Source organism: Ascaphus truei, chromosome 2 (assembly GCF_040206685.1).
Source record: "Ascaphus truei isolate aAscTru1 chromosome 2, aAscTru1.hap1, whole genome shotgun sequence".
NCBI lineage: Eukaryota > Metazoa > Chordata > Amphibia > Anura > Ascaphidae > Ascaphus > Ascaphus truei.
This window is the reverse complement of record NC_134484.1, coordinates 126,936,708-126,958,832: the sequence shown is the minus strand read 5'-3', so window position 1 is coordinate 126,958,832 and position 22,125 is coordinate 126,936,708. Positions and strand designations below refer to the sequence as shown.

The 22,125-nt window shown below is 39.4% G+C and overlaps 1 protein-coding gene across 4 annotated transcripts in view; it reads left to right on the top strand.

Moving 5' to 3' along the window:
* The window catches only part of CDH2 (cadherin 2), a 221,856-nt gene that overhangs the window by 172,250 nt on the left and 27,481 nt on the right, over positions 1-22,125 (top strand). For all 4 annotated transcript variants that reach the window (XM_075584824.1, XM_075584832.1, XM_075584835.1 and 1 more), the window contains 6 exons: positions 2,904-3,130; positions 6,549-6,692; positions 7,103-7,258; positions 9,150-9,294; positions 11,502-11,674; positions 19,502-19,639. In XM_075584824.1, the coding sequence (XP_075440939.1) occupies positions 2,904-3,130; positions 6,549-6,692; positions 7,103-7,258; positions 9,150-9,294; positions 11,502-11,674; positions 19,502-19,639 (983 nt within the window). The remainder of the gene's footprint in view (positions 1-2,903; positions 3,131-6,548; positions 6,693-7,102; positions 7,259-9,149; positions 9,295-11,501; positions 11,675-19,501; positions 19,640-22,125) is intronic.

The window sequence follows — 22,125 nt, the reverse complement described above, 5'->3', positions numbered from 1 at the left end:
CAGTGTTTCCCCCACGTACTATGTATGTGGTGCATGATACCTGCTGGTAACAAGAGGGCTGATTCGTCCACCGATGGTAGTGGGGACACAGGGCTAGGCTTCTGGGGTTCATACCCTACATATCTCTTTAGCAGTGCAGCCCATCTGCCGTAGGCTCCAGGGAACTGAAGATGATCTCCCACGGTAGAACAGATTACCTCTCCCCCTAGTAAGATCACACACCAGGCCGGAGCTATATGCAAACAGGAACGGTTTATTGTCTTCACTGTACAGCACGGTAACAAGGCAGGTTTCTGCCCGATGCAGTCTCAGCTACCCACTGAAGGATGGTCCCTGGACTTTCACTACAGGCCAAGGGCACCCGCAGCAGTCCTCTTCCCTGCCGGTATGGTACACACTTGCTCTCCCCCAGAGGGAAGAGGACCAGAGAAGGCCCAATAGCCAGGCTCTTGGCTGTGTGACCTGCCCCTCTCAAGTGGGTAGAAGCACTACTGAATTTGGGGCGGCACTGCCCTTAAGTACAGCAAGGAGGAGGGCATCAGGTCTGTCTCATGATTGGTCATGCCCAGGCCTGATGTCACCGACTCCCGCTGTCACTCAAGTACAGCTCCTCTGACGGGGAAAACCCCATACCAACTACTGGCAGCCTGATTGTACCAGGGCTTATTAGCAGGAGAGAAACAGACTGGTAGCCACGGGTGGCATGGCTACACTTAGAACACTGTTTTCTTCATTTAGCCATATTTACTGTGACATAGAAGAAACTCTTTGGTCTGAAATTATAAGACAATCAGAAATTATACTCTTCTTATTTTATATTCAAATAATTACATATGATCCTAAAAAATGATACCTTGTCATTGATACCAAAAAATGTACACTAAACAGTAGTGCAGTATTTACCTACGCTCTTGTTTGAGAAAACAAAAAACTGTTTTATTCTTATTCCTGCAAAAACTAATTTATGAAGAATTTCCTTTTTTATTCTTATTTTTATAATAACGTAACTAATCTGAATACTTTCATGATATCTATTAATGCATTAATTTCTTTAAAACGACTTTAAAAACTACTTTTTAAGAATCCTAGTAAATTTCTATCTAGGTTAATCATTAACTTCACAGACATGCAACTTCTTCTGTGTAAGTTTCAGTGAAAAAGGTGGGGGTTTACTGTTGCAGTGTGGGCTGTAGATATTTTCAAGACAGAGCTGAATTGCTTTTTGGTTCAGTATCAATCCCTATCCATAATTTTTCTTGCAATTCCTTAAAATTTCTGCTAATCTCTTCTCTTGCTTTTCTTTCCACAAAGCATACTTTTTATATTGTTTTCCTGACATAGTTCTAGAAATTTTGCAACAACTTTGGAATTCGAAATACAGATTTTTCAACCATAACACTGAACATTGGTTAGAATTTAGATCAATTTCACATGTCCTATCCTGACATTTAACTAGTATAATTTCTCCCTCATGTATGAAGACCAGCTTGTTCAAATTTTCTTTTATCTTTATCAGAGTTAAATTTATTTTTATCTATTTCATTAAATACACTCATCACTTTCTTTAATAGAGTTTTCCTCAAATCTACACATCCAACCTTCTCAGGTGGTGTGAGGGGAGTAGTACTTTTTTTAGCCTGTCTGTGGGTAAAATCCATAACAAAGACAATGTAATCAATAGGCACGGGTGTCAGGAAAATCCCCGTCGACTGAAATATAACCATTCACATCGTCCTTTCCTTAAGTTTCCTTAACTTAATATTATTGCGATCACCTCTGTGTGAGTACTTCTCTGCACTGCAACAGACCTAGAGTGTCCCTCCTTAATTGCTTCGGTCTAGTGGCCACCATAAGTTCCTTTAAATCTAAGAAATCCGTCTGATATTTCATTGATATAGTTCTCTAAATGTGACCTGTACACTTTTCATCAAGCTCTGAATGGAGGGTTACCTGGAGAGTCTTCCTTGCTATAATGTTCACTCCCTCTCACGACATCTCATGAGTTGCATTCCTTTCTTGCTTTCCCTTCTCTCTGGAAGTGTACGAGGCACAGGACAGGTCTGGTTCGTTCGCCAAATCATTGGCTCCTGGCTGGTTCGCCAATAAAGAAGATTAGTCTTTCTGGACTTTGCTGGTTCGTCAAATGAAGATTTTCTTCATTAAATTTAATATATATCAAATAGTCCACAGCACAGTTCTTTTCTTAATTTAATCTAGGGCAAAATAGAAAACATTTACAGCATAATTGCAGTCATCAGGTTTTCATCAGTCAGGCATATATAGTTATGGAGTGGTTATGGAGTGGAGAATCTTAGCTTGTTCTTTGCTTGGTGGTGAAGTGATTTTTAGCTTGGTGGTAAAGTGATTCTGAATGTCATAAATTCAAATGCAATAGTTATACCTTTCTCTCAAACAGTCTCACTTGTTTTTCTCACTCGGAGCTCAAAATACTCTTGGTTAATTATCAATCTTAGAATACTGTTTTCTTCATTTAGCAATATTTACTGTGACAGAAGAAACTCTTTGGTCTGTCACTAAGAACTATAGAATTAACTTTGTTCTTAATCCTTTAATTCCTCTCTCCATTATATGTTCTTTTACTAACTTTCCTTCTATTTAACTACCCTTTGAATTCAAACTCTTACAACTTAGCTGACAAACATTTCCACATCTGTATTTAACTTCTTATTATTGCAGTCTAACTTAATACTAAATTAACCAATCACATGATGAATATAGAGAATATAGCATAATTAATATTTAGGATTGAAATCATCCTATCTTTCCATGGTATTTTCTACTGGTTACAAGAGTATCCCCATTTGCCATTGATGAAGTGATTACTTAACCAGTTTCTGTAGATACTTTCAGTTCTGATTCCTTTTTGTACTGTCTCTTTCCAGTGATGTTTACTGACTGCGGTTCAGATAGACGGATACAATATGAAACCAGTAGCCCTGCTGATTTTCGGATCGATGGTGATGGAGTGGTATTTGCTGCAAGAACTTTTGACATTTCTCCTGAGCATACAGAGTTTCTGGTGTATGCCCAAGATGAAGAAACCAGAGAACTTTGGCACGTGACCGTAAAAGTCGGCCTAAAGCCGCAACATGCACAAGATCTGCTACAGGTAAGTTGTACAGCTGCAGCATTCTCTCAACCCGCTTTCTTCTAAAGTGGTTCAATAGAAAGCAGTTAGCCCTTCCGGACCAAAAATATTTCTCAGTACACAATATGTTTTTGTTTAATTTATTTTTAAAAAGTAAATATTAATGCAGTAGATACCTTAAACCCTCTTCAGAAATATTATAGATCTCTCTCTCTCTCTCTCTCTCTCTCTCTCTCTCTCTCTCTCTCTCTCTCTCTCTCTCTCTCTCTCTCTCTCTCTCTCTCTCTCTCTCTCTCTCTCTCTCTCTCTCTCTCTCTCTCTCTCTATATATATATATATATAATCTGTTAATTACCTTCTGGTGTAATGCTCAGTGCGGAAATCCACACCATCCACATACTGCACGTACCTACTGCACTAGGAGTCCCCAACCTTTTGTGCCCAATCGCACAGAGTCGCAGAGTTCAGGAGAGAGGGATGGGCACGAACCAATTAATACATGCACACACACACACACACACACACAAAAAAAACACACATTGGGGGGAGGCCTCCACCACGAGAGTGTAGCACACAGCAGCTGTCATAGGCACATCTTCACGCCCCCACCTCTCTCCCTCCCTCACGACCCAACTTCTCTTAATCTCACACTGCCACCTCTCTCACGCCCCCACCTCCCTCTCTCTCTCTCACACCCCACCTCTCTCTCAATCACGACCCAACCTCTCTCCCCTCTTGCACCCACCTCTCTCCCTCACGCCCCCACCTCTCTCCCTCCCTCACGCCCCCACCTCTTTCCCTCCCTCACGCCCCCACCTCTCTCCCTCCCTCACACCCCCACCTCTCCCTCATGCCCCACCTCTCTCCCTCTTTCCCTCCTGCCCTCACCGCCCCCCCCTCTTTCCCACATGCACCCATCGCTCTCCCTCTTTCCCTCAGGCCCCCACATCTCCCTTCCCTTATGCCCCTACCTCTCTCCCTCCCTCCTTCACACGCCCTACTCCCACCATCACACCCTTACCCTTTTCCCCTCCTCACGCCCCCACCTCTTGCTCCCCCTCACACCTCAATGTTAAAGAACTTATGAAAATGTAATATACTTTATTATACTTCATAATAATATCTACATACACTTCCAGCCCACTAAAAGCTTGTGATTGAAAAACATCAATTAGCACCAACACAAAAGATCAGTGCTAGATCTGCCATATTCATTATACGCGTTGCTTGACCCTTCTGTCCTAAAATACATTTGAGCAAATTTTTCAAAAGGTCCTTGGAAGGATTTAAGATGTCACTGGTTTGGGGCAAACAAATGGGGCTCCAGTAAAATTGTTTTTAGGGGGGACTTTTTAACACTGTTCTCTTCTTAAAAGTACATTACATACTCCTATTGCTTTACGTTATATTGTATGTTTATCTCCATGTGTGAGTCCTGTACGTACGGTGCATCTTTTTTTGTATAGTGCCATCCATGTACAGTACATAGCGCTTCACACAAATTAGTAGGAAACATGATGGGAATAAGCGCTACTGATAAAATCCTGCACATTAGGAAAAGGAGTCCCTGCCACGAAGATCTTACAGTCTAAGAACATTAAAGGCTGCTTTTATTTGTCTGATTTATAGCCAGCTCTGAACTAGAGATATTGTATTAAGCGACACCAAAGCATTGCAGTATCCCAGCAAGCCATTAAAAAACGGAGCATCCCTGTGTGATCAATTAATTTAATGTTATATTTTATATTTACAACACTAACATGGAAGTATATCTGGCAAGATGTTCTAGTATAATTTTGAACATTTACAGTACAGTTGGACACAGTAAAATATTCAAGAATCCAGATGTGGTATTATGGAGGATGGAATTTAGCAAACTTATTGTACTACTGTATGTTATAAACATAAATGCATTTTAGGGTAAAACCAATATTGTAGTGCAGTTTAGTGGTTGTATTGGTGAAAATGTATGCTTGTGGCAAACTGTGACACCTTTTATTGGAGCAATATAATAGTTTTTGATAAATGCAATTGTAAGTACGCTTCCGAGTTAACTTTTCTGAAGATGTTTTTCTGTAAGCTTGTATACAACGAAATTTGTGAAGAGCTCTGATTTTGGCCCATTTAAAGTAATCAAAACCGGCAGCAAAATATAAAATCAACAATTTATTGAGTGTTGATGATGAGGAGGAGCAAAACAAGCAACAGAACAGCACAACTAATTCATGTTTTCATCTCGTTTCTTAATGATAAGATTGGAGGTTGCTAATTAGCAGTGCTGGCCAGACATTGAGCAGCATTGATTTACCAATTACAATTATATATTTTCTCGTACAACGTGAATAGTGTTATGTTTAGCGACTGTATATTGATCATGTAGCCAAGTTTCCGTTGAGAACTTTCCCTGATTATCTGGAAAGTCCCTTAATGACACATTATAATGTGATCAAATACAACATTTTATATTATTATTTGGATTTGGATTTTACTGCCGTTTAATTATTTATATTTTTTCTAAACATTGATAAAAAGCCAGAGGGAATGTATTTTATAAACATGCCATCCGTATAGTTGCTTTTAAAACATGAATTTTCAGCCATGTAAAAAAAAGTTATTTTTAATACGTTTTAAAATCGATAAAGAATTTTGCACATTTATCTAGCATCCGGCAGGAACTGAAAGCAAATTTGTCTTCAAGATTCATGCAGTCTCTTTCAGTAAGCTACAGGAAATCCCTTCTGCCATTTACTTAATTGCTTAAGTATAACATATATATGGTTCTTCTAGCCATACATTCCATTTAAAAAATGATTTGTTTTGTAGCAGGCACAAGTTTGCTTAGAAAAAAAAGAAATTTGTGACTGCAGAAGCACTAAGGAGGAATAGAAAAGAGTGTTGACACCCAAAGAGATTAATGTCCAGCGTACAAAGTGGGTCATCCAGAGCATCCATCAAGTCTGACATAGGTTTAAAATAATTACAGAATTAATTCTGTGGGATTTAATAGGATCATAAATATTTCAGACATTCTTTATCTGTATGTATTAAATGTCTCTTGGAACTCCTATGACATTTTCGCCTACCCCAGTCTGATTTTAACACAATACCTGGATTGCAGCATCGGCTAATGAAAAATCCTTGAAATTCTACGCAACTAACTATACATTACTCCCATCTAACATGCTGTTACATAGCAGTGCTGTGTTCTGATTTCATGCCATTATTTTTACTTTGTTGACAAGCCCCCATGGCAGAGAATTGATTCATTCATTTCTAGGTAATAGAATTTTAATTGAGGGTGAATTGAGGTGGAGTTTCTACACCTTTGTGAAATGATGATGAATAACCTTTCACAAGGTTTATTTTTATAGTTAGTCTCAAGAGACTGGTGATCTGCAACGTCAAAATATTGACTTCTTTTCGATTTCACGTTTCTAAGGGTTCGCACAAAATTAAAGAAATTGTTTTTCCACCACAACGTAAGCACAATGGCTATCTGCAGAGACAGAAAAGGGATTGGGTTATCCCACCAATTAACGTACCAGAGAACTCGAGGGGAACCTTTCCTCAGGAATTAGTGCGAGTGAGTATTCAAAATGAGTAAAATGTCACTAAATGTTATTTGCTATATTTTTTTCCCTTATTACAGATGGCTCCTGCAATATACTGTAGCACATATTCAATTCCTTATTGTTTTTAAATACAGATTTATTTCTAATGTTCTTCATTCATTTATTTGCACAATATTTTACAAGGAAATATGCATTGAGATGAAATACAATCCTAAAAATGTTCTAGTTTTCACACCCTTATCTGTCCATCTTTTCCTTTGTAACAATTTCTTACCCTTTAGATCTGTATCCATTAACATATGAGGCACATTTATTAAAATAGTACACCCTGCAATTGTGTTGATTTGTATTTATTGACTTTGAGGCAATCCGACTGTAACATTTTCCATTGGTTTAATGCTGTTTTCTTCTTGGCATGTAGATCAGGTCTGATCGAGATAAAAACCTTTCTCTGCGGTACAGTGTTACTGGTCCGGGAGGTGACCAGCCTCCAACTGGTGTCTTCATTATCAATCCTATCTCAGGACAGCTCTCTGTGACAAAGCCTTTGGATCGTGAGCAGATCGCTTCTTTCCATGTAAGTTCCATGTTATTCCATCTACATTATCAGACTAGCTTTTTGTGTGTTGTTAATATTATTGCATTCTTCTTATATAGAGCTGACAGTGTACTTCTGTGTTTGTTATAAAATATATTGATTGCTCATCAGGGATACAGGATGTTAGTGCACAGTTCCAGCCACCATCGTGAGACTGGAGACCCTGCCCAGAAGATGTTCTCTATTATACCAGTAGTTTTCAAACATTTTTTGGTTAAGGAACCTATAATTAGATTGTGAAATTAAGGGGAACACCATCTCCCCTCACTTCCCCCCCCCCCTCCTCTGTCTTTCACTCAACCCCTCACCCCCCTTTCTTCTCTCTCCAACCCCCCTTTCTTCTCCCTCCCATCCTCTCTCTCATCCCCCATCCTCTCTCCCTCATCACCCTCTGCCAATCTTATCTTGGGGCAAGGAAGCCCCCCCTGTCGGCCATGGAACTCTCTAAGGTATTTTTTATTATAAAAAAAAAAATTACAAACCTATCAATACAAAAGCAACAAACTTAAATTAAAATATTCAATTTTACAGAATATTTACACTGTATACAGAAAATATTTACACACATATCTGAACATCCGCCCAGCTTCTCTCCCAGGACTTTATATCCCACCTGTCGTTCTCCCTCTGCTTTATTTGCTTTATCTGCTGTATAACCTGTTCAACTGCAAAGGTTACAGGCACAAGAAACTTTTCTGTGGAGAGAAAACTGCGGGTGATCCACAACCTGTAATTAACCAGCCTATTAATTAACACCACTGTGCTAGCCCTGTAACCCTGCAAGTGATCCCTAAATAAACCATACACCACCTCCCTATATATTTGGCATTTAATTCTGGCATACGTAAGGAGGCAGCAATACTCACCCACATCTCTACTGCGTAGGGGCACTCCAGGAGGAGGTGCTCTATCGTCTCTAAGACATCAACACAGGAATCTCTGGGGCAGTTCCTGTCCTCAATGTTTTTATATTTAAGGTTTGCCCTAACATACAAATGACCATGGAAGGCCAACCAGAATGTATCCTGTAGGGATGCCTGTGGGAACCCTGGTTGAAAATCATGGTGTCATACAGTGTTACAACTGTAAACACAGTGTGTTTGAGTTGATAACAGGTTCTTTGATATTTCTAACTATCCTATCTGGGGAAGGATATAACCGTGCATTACTTATTGCATAAGACAAACTGCCCTCATAATTGAAGATTGACATCCGAAAAAATTGTGATTTTTTTGTAGGCACTTATAAATTACTGAGATGAAAAAGTATTGTCCATCTTTGAAAATATGTTGTAAATTCTGTCTATTGATTCACATTACAGAGAGAATGTAATATTCCCTAATATTTCAGTTGTCCTCTTTAATAGGACAATTAGGATAATAAGCAAACTATTACATTTAACTTTTAAAAAAACAAACAGTAGCTGTACATATGATGTTTAACAACTTTGCAATGAACGATTTACAATAGCAATTTAGGAGGAAACAAAGTGAGTGTTACACTGAAAAGAACATAAGTCACCGTCAGCGGCTCATCGCATTGCTGAAACGTCTCTCTGAACGGCTGTTTCAGTAGCTCTGGGCTAAAACCATTATAAGATTCTGATCATTCAGTTCAAGCTGTGTGCTCCTAGTTCCTCCAGTACTGAAAGGCTAACATGTGGTAATATAAAAAGTTACAAGGTAATTTGTGGGTCTTTTGAAGAGTTTCAGCCAAACCCAAGTTCAAATATGTGGTTGTCTGAGGGTCATTTCATTTTTGAAGGTTACATATACTGTATGTTTTTTTCCTGTATTGCTGCTGTTTGATCTTTTAAGTCACATGCTCGCCATTTTTGCAGAAATTCTTATGATTCTTATGACTTTTACAGCTGAGGGCACATGCTGTAGATGTCAATGGAAACCAGGTGGAAAATCCCATAGACATAGTGATTAATGTAATAGATATGAATGACAACAGGCCGGAATTCTTGCACCAAGTTTGGAATGGAACTGTTCCTGAAGGATCAAAGCCAGGTAAAACATTCCTCTCATATTTCCTGTATTCTCCAAAATATGTTTGCAGGAATGCTACAGCTGTGTACATGAATTATTCTCAACTATGATAGAACTAGATTCTTTCAAATTTCCTCCACTATTAATCCATGTTCTTGTAACAATAAATTTTAGATTCATAGCAGCCTGTCACCACCCATTTGTCAGACAGCTGTGGAAAATATCCACAGCAGGACGACAGGCTGGTGTTGGAAAAACAATTACTGTTGCACTAACTAATAATAAAAAAACTTCAGTAGTGCAGTCAGTATAGAAGTATCTGTACAAATAGTTGAAACAGTTTGTTTATACAACACTTGTTTTGCAGTAAAGTAGCTGTTACTTCCATTTGATCACTTCTGTGAGTAGGTTTACTGGCTATGTGCTTCTTTATCCCAGGCTGTGCAGAAAAAAGCTGTGTAATGCAGGAGGTATAAGCTTATAAGGGGTCCATGTTAAAATGGACATGAAGTAGAAGGGGACACTGTGCTCATTTGAATGCCATTTCCCAGAATTCAGTGCTGCAGTGGAAGCCCTCTATGCTAAGGCCGTGCCTATAGTGCCATCGATGGCAATACGACGGGTGACGTCACCCTTCGCCACCGGCGAAAGTTATGTTTTGCCGGGCGGCAGCAGCTCGGGATTCCAGCAATTTCATTTGTTCAAGGGCCGTCACGTGATGGTGACAGCCCTTGAAAAATCAAATTTTGCTGGCTTCCAGTTTTCACGGCGACAATATATTTGTTTTCGGGCAACGTCGCCGGCACTATAAGCACGGCCTAAGGCCTGGGACATAGTGGTGTGAGCAAGGCTGAGCCGTGCTGAGCCGCACTCATACTCGGCACTGAGCCCCTGCAGCCACAATGAGAGCGGCTTTAGCAGGGGCTCGCGCACGCTTGGGGAAGCGTGTGTCTCACAAGTTTTTCAAATTTGGCGCTCGCCGGAGCGCAGGGCCAGTCACGTGAGCGGTTTGCCCAATGAGGGCGAAGCAGCTCCGTGACGTCACTGGCCCGCCCCCAGACCCGCCTCCGAAATGCCCACGGACGGCGTGCTGTGTAAGGCCAGGGAAAGCACACTTTCCCTGAGCCTCAGCGCGCCTCTGCACTAGGCAAACCACTATGTCCCAGGCCTAAGAGATCATGGTGACAAGCAGGCTTGCAGACATGTCGTAGACATGAATCTGCTTGCAAGTGATATTTTTATTTGCTCCTTATTACATGAAACTTTAAAAGAAAAAAGAAGTCCCCAAGATCAGAAAGCAGGAAAATAATAATTTATCATAGATAATTGTACAAAAATATAATTTGTTAATGTGGGTATCATTGTTTTATATGATGTTTCAATTGAACAAAACTGCTCCATGTTTATATAAATGACCTTACAACATAATTTCGCTAAGATGTACAGGTTGCCAGTTAAAAATCCTATGAAAATTAAATTTTTTCCTATTGAAAATTACACTAAAAGGGGAGCTTATTTTCCAAATTAAATATTGGGGAAAACAAGGTGTTTTGCACACAAGTAATTGGCAGACATTTATGGTTGCTTTTTTCCCCAATCTTGTTTTTGAGAGAAATAGTTAAGATTCTCGTAGAAAATGTGGGTTATTTGATTATAGTTATTCTAAATGGCTCCCTTCAGTGATTCACACTTTTTGCAAATAACTGTGAAGCACTTGTATAGTTACATTTATTGTGATTCAAATAGTAGATGGTACTGTCAGCTCATAGAATAGACAAAGAAACGTAAGGTAGATGAAATACCTTTTAACAGCCAAATCATTGTTCGAATGAGTGCCAGCTTTCTGGTCTACAAGAGCCCCTTCTTCAGGCATGCGTTTTCAAAATTGATCTGAAATAGCTTGTCAGCCTGTATTAATATGACAGGCTATTTCAGCTTCAATTGTAAAATATCTGCCTGAAGAAGGGACCTTTGTGGTCCTGAAAGCTTGCACTCTTAACCGCAAGTTACCTATTAAAAGTGTTGCATCTACCTTACTTTTCTTTGTCTATTCCTGTGATCCCTGATCCTGATACATTTTCTGTAAACGGTGAAGAGATTGTGAAGTGTTTATCAAAGGAAGTCAATGTTTTGAGAAACTCCATGGCATACATATGGCATGCAAGTGACCCCAACTAATGTGATTAAATTGTTTGCTTTACACTTAAGATTATTGGTGGTTTTCCTAGGAACCTATGTGATGACTGTCACAGCTATTGATGGTGATGATCCTAAACAACCAAATGGCATGTTGAGGTACAAGATCCTGTCCCAGACTCCAAGCAGCCCTTCCTCCAACATGTTTACAATTAACAATGAAACTGGTGATATTATCACATTGGCAGCAGGACTAGATAGAGAGGTAATGTTTGTTTCTGTTGGTTGTTTTTTTCCAACTTGAAGTAATCTGTTTGCATGGGTCATATATTGATTTAGTTACAATGCATTTCTTATTATGACTACAGTATTTTATTCTTTGAAACCACAGCCAATATTGGCAGTTTAGAAATGTTCCTTCCCCTTTCTTCCCTTTTTTTTTCTTATCAGATGTTTGAAATCACTAGCATCTTTTATTTATAGAGACATGTAGGTGTCAGGTCATAAGAAGCCTTTTAAATATGCTGTGCATTGTGGATTTTCATAAATTGTCCCTTATGACTCATTCCAGACCACAGCTATTTTGGAAATACTGTTGTATTCTGATCTAATTAAGTTATTATCCCTTTGCTGGCCTCTCATCAAATGTGTTTATTGCATATTTTGTGGAATTTGTAATTGTGCTATGTAAAGTCAGGCATTTGGCCTAAAGTTAAAATGTAGCTATGAAACAAACATTACAAATGGTAAGAAGGTGTGACATTCTGTAATGGTTTTACTACATCACAAATCCAATATACGTTTGCCAGTAGGATTAAGTGAGTACTGTATGCAGCACTTTGCAATGTAAATGTGCAAACATCTTTAACGATTCAGTCCTACTTAATATAAACTGGAGTCGCAATAATATGAAAGGATCCGTTTTATAATGGCGAAGGTCAGCAAAGGGGTTAATAGCTTTTCTAGCACCACTAAAACAGGTGTGGCATATGCAATAAATAAATATATGGGGCTCATACTAAACTCAAGAGTCATAAAGCAATCTTCTCTAATCCTGGCCATGTTTAAGTTATCACAAGACATTACGTTCACAATGACATTTCTCCCGATTGGAAAACTATTGAACAATTTTATTTGATGAGTATAAAAATTAAATGTGGGCAGCTTGTAACTTACTTCACGGGGCATGCACACTGCAAACGGTCTAGAACATTTGGTTGCGGCCGTACAGCCGCGACCAAATGGGTCCTGTTGCTTTGCCGCAACTCATGCTGCCACCTTGGCCGCCAAAGTAAGTGCCGTATCCTAAAAACCCCTATCCTAATCCCTTATCCTAAAAAACCCTACCTTACCCTAACTACACTAAAACACCTTAATTTAACCCCCTCCCTAACCACTAAAACCACTTAAATTAACCCCTTCTCTAAACAGTCATTAAACTTACCTTAGCAGCGGCTGGCGGCGGGGATTCCAGAGGCGGATCGGCTGCGGCAGCAGGGTGTGTCTCGGTGAAAAGCCATCAGCCATTTGAGCGCGTCAAAACAGCCACAACCAAATGCACCATTCCACATCTTTATCCCTTTGGGTGTATTTGATGTAGCTGCTATGTCATGGTGTCTGGCACTCCAGGGACCCCAAGAAATAGTAGCTGTATCATATTCTATTTGCTCTTTTTTGAACGGAGATCGCGACTCTTGCATTATGTCATCAGTCACTTGATCACGAAGTGCCGCAGCACCTCTGGAACGCAAAAGCGGGAAATGAATCATAATAAGTTTGCAGTGTGTATAAGATTTATGGATTGGTTTCTTCTTGAAATTCTACTTCTTTAAACTCGACTAATTTTCCGCCAGAGGTGATAAAAAGCAATGCTTTCCAGCGAAAGGCAGTCTTACACTGCTGGTTAATAAACTATTTATGACTGCAATTCACTTCTGTAACATGTCAGTATGCTTAAAAAATATACAACTTCCTGATTTTGTTTTGTTTTTAATCATTAGAAATGGTAAAATAAGCATTTGCCATTCAAACTTTGTCCCATTTGACTTTTATGGATAAAGTGTCATCTTAATTTCAGTCAAGTGTATCTCCAGACTGCAACATACTAAAAATAAAATGAAAATATCACCTTAAAAAGCATGAAGAACTCTGTCACATGAACAATCAATGTTAAATGATCAACAAACAAAAGATAAGTGACCTGGGGCTACACCTTTAAGGTTAAGCTTAATGTTTTGCATCTTCGATTCTACTAAATTCAACTCCTTATGTTTATCTGTTTGAGTAATGTTGGCTTCATTATTACTATGCAAACTGGGGACAAAACAAAAAAAAGACTGACAAACAGTACAGTATCTTCCCCAAAAATTCATATTTTTGTGTATCATGAAAAAAGTATGTTTAAAATAATTTAAAATGAAAATGTAGCCATTTTTTATAAAAGGGTGTAATTCGGCTTAATTTAACCTAATAAACATGCCTCTATTAGTAGGGGGACAGTCAAATTTTTTTTGTTCTCTGTCCCAGTATCCCAAAATTTGAGCAAATGTCACGGTTTTTGGTTACGCCGGCCGTGCATACATGCCATTTGTCCCGGGAAAAATATGTTCACCCTAACTATTAGTTCACTTTTGTCCTAGGAGGGACTGGCCTCTTAACGCTTTCAGTTCGGGAGCGGACAGCAACATATTACAGGGCAATGTCTTTTTAGCCCTGTAGCGGTTGAGGAGCTCATTTTATATCTGCGGATTTTTTTTCGGCCAAAATCCCCCAATAAGTCGCATATAGAATAAGATCTAAGTGGCAAATACTGCAAGAATGCGTCTTCGGTTCACTTATTTTTGTTAAGCCTAAATTAATAATTGTAGGAGCTACAGATGTAACCGCTGTTCTCTACCGCTTGCCGCAGAGCAACCTAATCCGTGCCTATCCATGTAGTGAGAAATCTGTAATTTTCACGCAAGTCAGATGTAATTTTACTGTGGTCTGAAATAGTGCAGAAATTGAAATTAAGCGTTGTCTGCAATACAGGCAAGAAACGCAAGTCGGCGATCGCAAATTATTGTGTGTTAACAATCAACAGTATTTGCAATGCAACCTGTCACTTATTCCCGTTCATGCGCGCACGATCCGATATCACACAGATGTTTAGTACTGTACTGTATATACTTTAAGTAAGAGAACAGCGCAAAGAAAAACCTCATAGTGTAATATATTCAAAAATTCAATTTATAATTAAAAGGTGAGTATTGCACGTACATCAATTATAAAATCACACAGCATGACATGTTTGGGACATGTTACCCATCTGTAGACAGCCGATCACCCTCGCAGTGCAGAACTTGCAGATCTTTTCCTCTCACAGCAGTGGCAGAGGATCGCGTGGATCAGCTCAGCTGCAGGTCACTCAGCAGTTGCAGAGGCACGTCTGGATCAGCTCACTGATGGGGATCCCTCCTAGTACCTGGCGGTCTCACTGCAGACTCTGGGGAGCTCCTTCGCTTCCTGACACGTGCACATGCACAGTGGCGTCTGACGTCATCAGATGGCGTCCGCTTAGTGTCTCAGTGTCTTAGTTCCGTCGCGCTAGATGGCGCCAAGGCCGGCGAAAAGGCACAGAAGGATAATAGGTCCCAAGCAAATAGTGTGATATGGAATACCACAATGGGTATATAGAGCATAAGTAGGGAATGCGCCCACTCCTACGCGTTTCGTTATGGAAAACTTCTTCAGAGAATGCGATTCTAGCGCCATCTAGCGCGACGGAACTAAGACATTGAGACACTAAGCGGACGCCATCTGATGACGTCAGACGCCACTGTGCATGTGCACGTGTCAGGAAGCGAAGGAGCTCCCCAGAGTCTGCAGTGAGACCGCCGGGTACTAGGAGGGATCCCCATCAGTGAGCTGATCTAGACGTGCCTCTGCAACTGCTGAGTGACCTGCAGCCGAGCTGATCCACGCGATCCTCTGCCACTGCTGTGAGAGGAAAAGATCTGCAAGTTCTGCACTGCGAGGGTGATCGGCTGTCTACAGATGGGTAACATGTCCCAAACATGTCATGCTGTGTGATTTTATAATTGATGTACGTGCAATACTCACCTTTTAATTATAAATTGAATTTTTGAATATATTACACTATGAGGTTTTTCTTTGCGCTGTTCTCTTTCTTTTTTCTGTATTAGCCTGGAGTGCTGAGCTCTCTACTTTGAACAGCTGCATCAAACCTCATCTTTACAAGGTTGTATTCACTTTTTTATGTTTTGAGTCACCTCACTTATAAAAAAAATTATTTATATATATTTTTTATTTCCATATATGAGCGCAGTTTTTTGTTTTTTCACATGTACTTTAAGTGTATTTAATTTAAATCTAAAGAGTAAAAATGTGAACACACCAAAAAGTATTTTTAGAGAATTAAATGTTTTATTTGCACACGATAATAAAGTAAAAATTAATAATACAAAAATACAAAGTCTCTTCTTCCAAATTTAAAATGTTCTCTTATTTTTCATCGAACTGGCTGGCTCTTGGAAGTCTTGGCCGGTAAGGAAAGAGACAATATTCAATATTAATTGAATTTGTCACCTGAGAAGCACGAGATATGACCGCGCTTTTGTCCCGTGATGCAGTTGACAACCGGCATGTTCAATTTACAGAGGCTCAAACTGTTGAGTCACCTGTGTTGAAGCAGGGATATCCTTAAAATCATACCTGTTGGTGGGATTTCAGGACTGGAGTTGACCACTCATTACTCAATGATTGATTACCTCTGCATCGTTGCAACAATATCTTTCTTTTAGCACAACAAAATGACAACATAAAATAAAAAGGACAATATTTCCTAAACAGTCTTCTGACATAACACCTTTCAGCACTGGAAGACAACTTACAGTTAATTGAAATGAATCAGTTCTAAGGCTGCAGCTGAGCGCGCTCATGCTTGAGAGCGGTGACGTCATGGGACCCTGCTCTGCACTCAGAAATCAAACTGAGTTGTCTCCCCAAGCTTGGGAAAGCATACGTGTCCGCGCACGAGCGCGCGCCGCGTGAGCAAGGACGTCAGAATTTATATTGCAAGAAGATACCTCGGCAAGCACCACGCTGTCAGTGCTAGCGTGGCCGCAGCCTAAGGCATTGTCCAGCGGCAGAAGGTGTCTTATGACAGAGGACTGCTTAAATAAATATGGGCCAAAATTACTGATGACTGTCCTGGGGTTAGATACTTTGTTTAATATTCATCCCCTCCATTGAATTCCTGTTTTTTAATAATTGATCATTGTGTATATGTGGAAAAATTACAAGTATGCAAATATTTTGTGAAAGTTTTTAATTTCCTTTCCCACTTCTGGTCATCACTGGCTGTTTTTGTTAGTGGACGGAGGTGAAAGGAAATAGATATTCTGTCAAGGAAAGGGAATGCATCACCTTTTTGTTTTTAGATTCTTAACAGAATGATTGTGAAAGTCCACACATTTTTTACTATTCATTTCCAGCCTGTCAAAAAGTGTAGCCGTAATGTAAAAATGTTTTACCAGGAATTATAAGCTAAAGCAGTAAAATTCCGGGCATTATTGAAATCCCTGCTCTCTGATTTGGTTAAAATTCTGGGCATTATCCAATCAGTAATGCCCGGAATTTTTGCTGTTTGCAATGTGTTAGTTTCCAATTTGTTGATTTCCAGCCAATGAGCTTTCAGAAAACTTCTGAGACGGGGTAGGGGATTGGTCTGGAGGCAGGAACAGCTCTCAGACAGGGCAGGGGATTGATCAGGAATTATCAGCTACGGGGTGATTCCTCCTCCTCCCCCCTCTGTGAACAGAGCTGACTAAGCAGATTCAGTTGAATTGGAGAGGGAGAGAGACAGGGAGAGAGAGGGAGAGGGGGAGAGAGAGAGAGAGAGAGAGAGAGAGAGAGAGAGAGAGAGACTGCAAAGTAAGTAAGTGACTGTCTGCAGTTTGTTTATGACTGCAGTTTCTGTCTGTCTGTCTAGTATGTATGTGTGTGTGTGTGTGTGTGTGTGTGTGTCAGTAGCAGTTTTTATGGGTGTTGCAGGTGTGTGGTGTGCTGTTGTGGGGTGTAGCAGCAGCAGCAGAGTTTGTGTGTGTAGAGCTGCTGTGTTGTGTATAGAGCTGCTGTGTGTGTTGTGACGTCTCAGTCACAGCGTCGAATCTTTTGTCCAGATCAAAGGCAGGAAACACTGTACTTTCTAAGCAGGGGCTTATTTACAGGGTACAAAGCAGGTACAGGGTTAACTAATAACACAAAACAGAAACAAAAGACCTAACTGCTTCCAAGAGTACTGACTAATACTGCTTAGTCCCTAACTAATCGTGGAAGAACTAAACTCTTTCCCAAACTTTACCCAGTGTACCTGCAGCAGGTCCCCTTTCAGTCTCTCACAGGGCTGTCTATGTGTGCCTTCAGACCAGTATAGCAGCAGCGTCTCTCAACCTCTCTGTATAACTCTCAACAGTGTGTGTCTGGCAGTATGGGGGGGGGGGGGGGGAATCTCTGTATCACTTCCTGACTATACAGGCTAGGCTAATTACCTCATTAACTCACTGCTGAACAGACCTTTCCAGAATGATTAACTCTATGAGAGCTGTAAAGTCCCACAACTGCCCCATTCTAGCCCTTAGAGGGCAGTGACAGCATCACAGTGTGTATAGAGCTCCAGTGTGTGTGTGTGTCGGTGTAGCAGCAGCAGTGTGTGTGTGGTGTGCTGTTGTGTTGTATGTGTGTGTAGCAGAAGCAGAGTTTGTGTGTAGCAGCAGTTTGTGTGTGTGTTGAGCTTCTGTGTGTGTAGGTCTGCAGTGTGTGTGTCAGTGTCAGCAGCAGTGTTTATCAGTGTAGCAGCAGCAGCAGCAGCAGTGTGTGCTGTTGTGTTGTGTGTGTGTGTGTGTGTGTGTGTCAGTGTCAGCAGCAGTGCTTATTGGTGTAGCAGCAGCAGTGTGTGTGTGTGGTGTGCTGTGCTGTTGTGTTGTGTGTGTGTGTGTAGCAGCAGCAGAGTTTGTGTGTAGCAGCAGTTTGTGTGTAGTAGAGCTGCTGTGTTGTGTGTTGAGCTGCTGTGTGTATGTGTGTCTGTGTGTGTACACAGAGGGGACGGCAGTGTGTGGTATAGATAGCTGCAGTGTAAGCATATATGGAGGTGGTTTAATGTACAGTATTTATCATTTTATTTTAATAAAAAAATCTATATAACTATACAAAAGTGTCTATTATTTATGAAAAAAGCCTACATTTAGCCTATAATAGTAATAATCCCCTCAGAGCAGGGCATTACTGTGGCCAATAATGCCCTGGCTGGGTTAAAGTCCCTCGGCTTCGCCTCGGGCCTTCAACTCTTCCAGCCAGGTCATTATTGGCCAGTAATGCCCTGTTCTTCGGGATTATTATTTAAATAATGCATTGAAAGTTACCTCTCGTTTTCAAGTATGTTCTCGGCACAGACTTATAATGACAACACATTGCTTCACGTTGTATTTACAGACATTTCATGGACAGTTGGGGATCATATGTTATGGGCATATTTAAAAGTTCGAGACAAGATTAAAATGTGAGACCCATATACCCATGCACCCTTTTAATTTATTTGCAATTTTGTAAACATTTAAAATATAAAGCTAAGGCAAACCACTGTCAGTGACATCAACATAAGAAACTTGCATGGGCATGTGAGTGATGTCTCCTAATCACGTGAAATTTAGAATACGTTTTTTAAAAAAGGTTGAATGACTTCTAATAAAAACATGTATCAGAAATGTCAATGTTTCGGGTAAAAAAAATGTGTTAATTATTTAAAAATATATATTTTATGAAATATAGACTTGTGATCTAGTAAAATGCGTCATTGGTTGATGGATTGCTAAGTGACATATATTATAATGTTTTTGAGGTTTGCCTTACTGGGGTTTTATCTAGGAAAAAATATTTATATGCATTGGTTAAGAAATCATGTGACAATGGATGTTCCTGGCACTTAACGTCATAACTGAACTTCTTAATGATACACAATTAATTTAAATCACGCTATTTTGTTAAAATGCTGTCAATGTTCCTAAACAAATATTGCTGCAATTTTGTCTTCTAGAAAGTGCAACGGTATACATTAATAATTCAAGCCACAGACATGGAAGGAAACCCAGCATATGGTCTCTCAAACACAGCAACGGCTGTCATTGCAGTGACAGATGTCAATGACAATCCTCCAGAGTTCACAGCAATGACTGTAAGTATAGTTCATAGGTAGCTTTAAAGTATAGATATTTCAGGACAATATGACTATATTTTCCTTGTTTCATCTTAATAGATTCTTAGATAAAAAGTGATCTTATTCTTATTGGGCCTTGTTTTTGTAATGACTAAAAAAATCACAAATCACATTGGCAAGAAAATTAATATACCTCAAAAATATAATTTAACTAAACAACCAATTAAGTGACTCCCTACACTCACTTCCTGTAGTGGCGGCATAGTGCTAATCTCCTCAGGTTTGACCACTTAAGTCTCGAAAAAACAGATGCACCTTAAATTGTATATATGCAATAAAATGAAAATTAAGCATTGAGGGCTTTGTGACAAGGCAGATCTATGCAAAATGTGTCCGCAGCGGGCGAAGGGCTTTTATACGAGATTTGACAAATAAATGACTAACGGTAAATTGGTGCGTGATATATATATATATATATATATATATATATATATATATATATATATATATATATATATATATATACACACAGTGGTTGACAAATCACCAAAAAATCTACTCGCCACACAAAAAAATCTACTCGCCACCTAGTACCAAACGTGTGCTGCTTGGGCCAATATTTACTCGCCCGGGGGTTAAATCCACTCGCGCGGGGCGAGCAAATGTATAGGTTTGTCGAACACTGTATATGTGTGTGTGTGTGTGTGTGTGTGTGTGTGTGTGTGTGTGTGTGTGTGTGTGTGTGTGTGTGTGTGTGTGTGTGTGTGTGTGTGTGTGTGTGTGTGTGTGTGTGTGTTTATGCACACACATGCACACACATACATACACTGTACAATAATTAGTTAAATAAACTGAAAACCATAAGGAGAAAGGAATCGCTGCTATGGAGAATTTGCAATATAAGTGATATGTTGGGAGAATTACAGAGACAGTAAGATTAAGTGTAAGTGCATTGGTTTGTAGTGCCTGGCCAAGAGGATAAGTGCATTTGCTTAGGGCAGTGGAGTCACAACTTGAAGCTATTGAAATGTTACATTTACTTAATACTTGCTTTTTTGTTATTACATACAGCATGTGTATACGCACGTTCAGAGACTATTTCTGCATCTTGTCAAATGTCCCTGTCTAGTCAGTGATTTCTCTCATTTATCCCTGCGGGCAGACCTCATCAGAGCTCCATCTACTCACTGAGGATTTTTTTTCTATTGCACTATTAAGAATTTCTGTGTTTTACTGAAATAGAATTTGTTTTATGCCTTGGCAGTTATTATGACTGTTAAGCCAACGTACATTACACAGTTTTTATGGAGTTTCTTTAAGCAATTTTGTGTGTATGTATATGTGTGTATATATATATATATATATATATATATATATATATATATATATATACACACACACACACATATATATATATATATATATATATATATATATATATATAGTATATACACACAGTATATATATATATATATATATATATATATATATATATATATATATATATATATATATATATATATATATATTTATAAGAGAGAGAGATAAACAGGCACTCTCAGGAACTCAATATAGAAAAAAAGAATTTTATGCCAAAGATCTCAATATCTTAAGAAAGGTCTTATAATAAGACCGAAATGTTTTTCTTTATTCAGTTCCTGAGAGTGCCTGTTTATCTCTATACATGTTTGTATATTTCTACTATTGTTCACCCAGGCAAGTTTGCCAATTGTTATGTGAGTGCAGTCCTTTTTCTATGATAAGTGTGTGTGTGTGTGTGTGTGTGTGTGTGTGTGTGTGTGTGTGTGTGTGTGTGTGTGTGTGTGTGTGTGTGTGTGTGTGTGTGTGTGTGTGTGTGTGTGTGTGTGTGTGTGTGTGTGTGTAATCTATATTATTCCTGTGTGAAAAATTGCACATACAGTACATGCCCAGAATCCCAATATCTGCAGTTTAAACACTAAATTATGTTTTAGAGACCAATATTTTTCCAAAACCTGTGTGAGGAGTGTAGATTTGTTTTTTTGTCTTTAATAAAATAAGAAATCCTCCGTCAATAAACCACTTCTAATCTGTCTGATCTCCGAGGCAGCAGCCAAACAGAAGGAGACTGGTGTCTACCCCCTCTATTCTTCATTTTTGCAAGCTTATTTGCTGCTCTCTCACATTTATATCTATCTACAGCTGGTCTTTTAAGGGTCACCGTGATTAAACCACTAAGCTGCCGATTGCTGAGACTACAACAAAATCTGTTTTGAACCCCTTCAGTGCCAAAGGGGCATCAAACATTGCACAAGATATTATGGGTCCCTCTTGCATTGAGGGGGTTATTAAACTCAAAGCTCTTCCATGCCTACTGTTCACAAGTATGGCTTAAGTAGCTGTTACCAGAGTAACACATGCGCGATGTAGGATATAAACACATTCAGGATACAAATCATGCAGACAATTGCAGACACTGCTTTTTAAATAATTCTGAAATGTAATTTAAAATATAAATTACAAAA